This window comes from Populus alba, chromosome 10, assembly GCF_005239225.2.
Source record: "Populus alba chromosome 10, ASM523922v2, whole genome shotgun sequence".
In the NCBI taxonomy this organism is placed as follows: Eukaryota; Viridiplantae; Streptophyta; class Magnoliopsida; order Malpighiales; family Salicaceae; genus Populus; species Populus alba.
Genome location: NC_133293.1, coordinates 21,993,876 through 21,997,039, shown reverse-complemented (window position 1 = coordinate 21,997,039; position 3,164 = coordinate 21,993,876). Strand labels below are relative to the sequence as shown.

Sequence of the window (3,164 nt, the reverse complement as noted above, 5' to 3'; positions counted from 1 at the left end):
GATGAGTGATAGCATTCTGTTTGCACCGCCAATGGAATCTGAACCGTGAGTCCATTGAAGCTATCTTAAGAAGACCCCCTAATCCTTCCATACCAAGAACAAATAGATAAGGGGAGAGGGGATCACCTTGACGCAGCCCCCTGCTGGAAGGGAAAAACCCATGAAGCTCTCCATTAAGGCTAATAGAGAAAGTAGCCGAGGATATACAAGCCTTAATCCATCCAACCATGCAGTCTGGGATCCCTATAGCTTTCAACCCCTTAATTATGAAATCCCAACTGATTGTGTCAAACGCCTTTCTCAAATCCACTTTCAGGGCACATCTAGCAGGTCCTCTATCCAAATGATAATTGTGCATCAGCTCCTGAGTCAACAAAATGTTATCCGAAATCTGCCTCCCTGGGACAAAAGCAGATTGGGCAGGGTTAACAATATCAGCAAGGATGGTCTTCAATCTGGCAGCCATGATCTTGGATATGCATTTATAGATTACATGCAGCAAGATATTGGCCGATAATCATCCATGTTTGCAGGGTTCTCAACCTTCGGCACCAAGGCTATTGTAGTTGCATTGATACCTCTTGGGAGGGTGCTGCGATCAAAGAACGACCTAATTGCATTAATGAAATCTGCTCCAACAATCCCCCAGCATTTTTTAAAGAAATAGGAGGTAAATCCATCTGGCCCCGGGGCCTTATCATCTGGGATTGAAAACAGGGCCCTTTTGATTTCTTCTAAGGTGACTGGCTGGATAAGGCTAGAAACCGATGTGGGAGGGATCTTGGATGTATAAAGCCGTGATACATCCTCGTGATATTCATGAGGGGGGGCTGCTAGGATGTTCTGGTAGTATGCCACTGCTAGTTGCCCCATCTCCTTGTTAGTAGTCACTTGGTTCCCTACTTCGTCAGTCAACCCATGAACCCTATTCCTGGACTGCCTATGGACTAGGGATCTATGAAAGAACTTGGTATTTCTATCCCCAAGACTCAACCACTGGATTCTAGACCGCTGCTTGTAGAAAGCCTCTTCTTCCTTACATAACTGAGAGTATATTCGGGCATGATTTCTTTCTGCGGACATAAGCTCAACAGAACCTGGGGTTTCATCCAGAGCAACCTGAGCAGAGATCCAACAAGATTTGGCTTCAGCAACCCTACGGGAGATATGACTCGTATGCTGTCTGTGGAGGGACTTGCAGGCATGCTTTATAAGCCGAAGCTTAGCTGTGAGGCGGTACATGGGGTTGCCACTGATGGGGGGCTGTCAAACTGCTCTCACTAAATCCATAAAATCATCTCTGTCTGCCCACAAGTTAAGGAATTTAAACGGGGATGGACCCTGAGGTCTGTGATGGCTGAAGTCAAGGATCATTGCACTATGATCTGATGCATCTCTAGGGAGGAACCTAGAGTGCACTGCTGGCCAAGTGTTAAGGAAAGCCGGGTTGCAGAATATCCAATCTAGCTTCCTCATTATAGTGTATCTTCCTGCCTGACCGTTATGCCAGGAGAATTTCAGCCCTGAATATGGAACATGAATAAGTTCAGCTTCATGAATGCAACGGCCAAAGTCTTCATGATGCCCATTCCAATGCAGATTTCCACCTGACCTATCCGAAGGCTGAATAGTGGCATTGAAATCACCCATGAGTGCCCATGGGGATGAAGAGAATTGCGGAGCATGCTGCACTATATACTCCCATATTAAGCCTCTCCCTGCCGGTGTATTATGGCCATATACAAAGGTGAATCTAGAGGTTTCGTTCGTGGCAAGGGATGTAGCTTCACAAGTGACCCACTGGTCAGAGTAGTGCAAGCAAGAAATTGTCACCATCTTTGTATCCCACCCTACCAAAATACGACAGGTAGGAGAAGCATTTGCATTTGAAACAAAACTCCAAGAATGCAAATTAAGGCCAGCAATAACCGAATCAAAATTAGAAGGGGCAATTTTTGTTTCAAGCAGACCCATTATTCCTAGCTTGGAATTGTGAGCCCAATCAGAGATAATTCTGTGTTTTTTAGGGTTATTCAGACCCCATATATTCCAGCAGCCTACCTTAAACATAAATTTTATTTAATGCGGAAAAACAGAAACTAACCTAGCATAGCAGAAGCATTAAAGGCCTTTAGCCTTTTTCAGCTTCTTCCCCTTTTTTTTTTCCTTGTCACGAGGGAAGGAGCATCAGCTGAAGATGAGGCTTCACTAGTGCTTATCAGGGTTGCCATTTTGCTCTCTACACATCGGTCAAAACCAGTTATGAGTAACTGGTTGTCCTCAATCAATTGGTAGTCATGAACTGGATCATTGTTTGTCTCCCCCTCATCTCTCACTATCCAAATTGCTTTCAACAATGTCGTGCTTGCTACTAAATGGCACGATGTGCATCTCTTCCATTGGTTTCTTGGGTATGCCCTTTCTGCTATCAGTTTGCTTGGGAGGTTGCGTGTGTAGGGGGCCATTGAGGCCGGATGCTCTTGCCTTGTTTTTCCCAGCTGCAATAGTATATTGGACCTCTTCGGTGATGTTGCCATCTTCAACTGATATGGTATTCTCTTGTGGAGATGTATGTGTCCCCATTGCAACAGTGCAACCGTCGTTCCCAGCATCAGCTGGTAGATTGAGGGGTAAGGTTTCAGTTGGTATGGTCTCTGGAATCGCTGGCTCTGTCATGATAGGTTCGGGGCAGACATGGCCAAACAAGCAGCATTTGTTGCACCGAGAGGGCTTCCACTCATATTCCACTTTTATCAGGATAGGTTCTGTCGATAATGGGGTTTCGATTTCGAACTGATGGATAAGGGGGAGTGCAGCATCAATCTCCACGCACACCCTTGCAAAGTCTAGCCGGGTGTTGTTGAAAGTTTGCTCATCACACGATAATGGTCGACCAACCATGCTAGCAGATAGGCTTAATCCAGACTTGGACCAGAGAGGGAAAGGCAGACCATGCAAGCATATCCATACCGGAAGCTTATTGATCTTATTTTTATCAAGAACAAGATGAGGGTGCCATTGTTGCAGGATTATGGCTTTGCCCCCAAACATCCAGGGCCCTTTCTCCAGCACTCCAAGCATGTCCTCCACGGTATTGAATCTGAATATCATAAATCCATCAGCTGTGGTCATCACATCCTCTAGCCCATAATGCTTCCAAGCTC

General features: G+C 45.7%; 1 protein-coding gene across 1 annotated transcript in view; it reads right to left on the bottom strand.

Annotated features, from left to right (window-relative positions):
- The window catches only part of LOC118059820 (uncharacterized), a 2,025-nt gene extending 1,559 nt beyond the window's left edge, over positions 1–466 (bottom strand). Inside the window, exon 1 of the mRNA XM_035072783.1 lies at positions 1–466. This exon is cut by the window's left edge and continues 324 nt beyond it. Coding sequence (XP_034928674.1) covers positions 1–466 — 466 coding nt within the window.
- Positions 467–3,164: the final 2,698 nt, after the last annotated feature.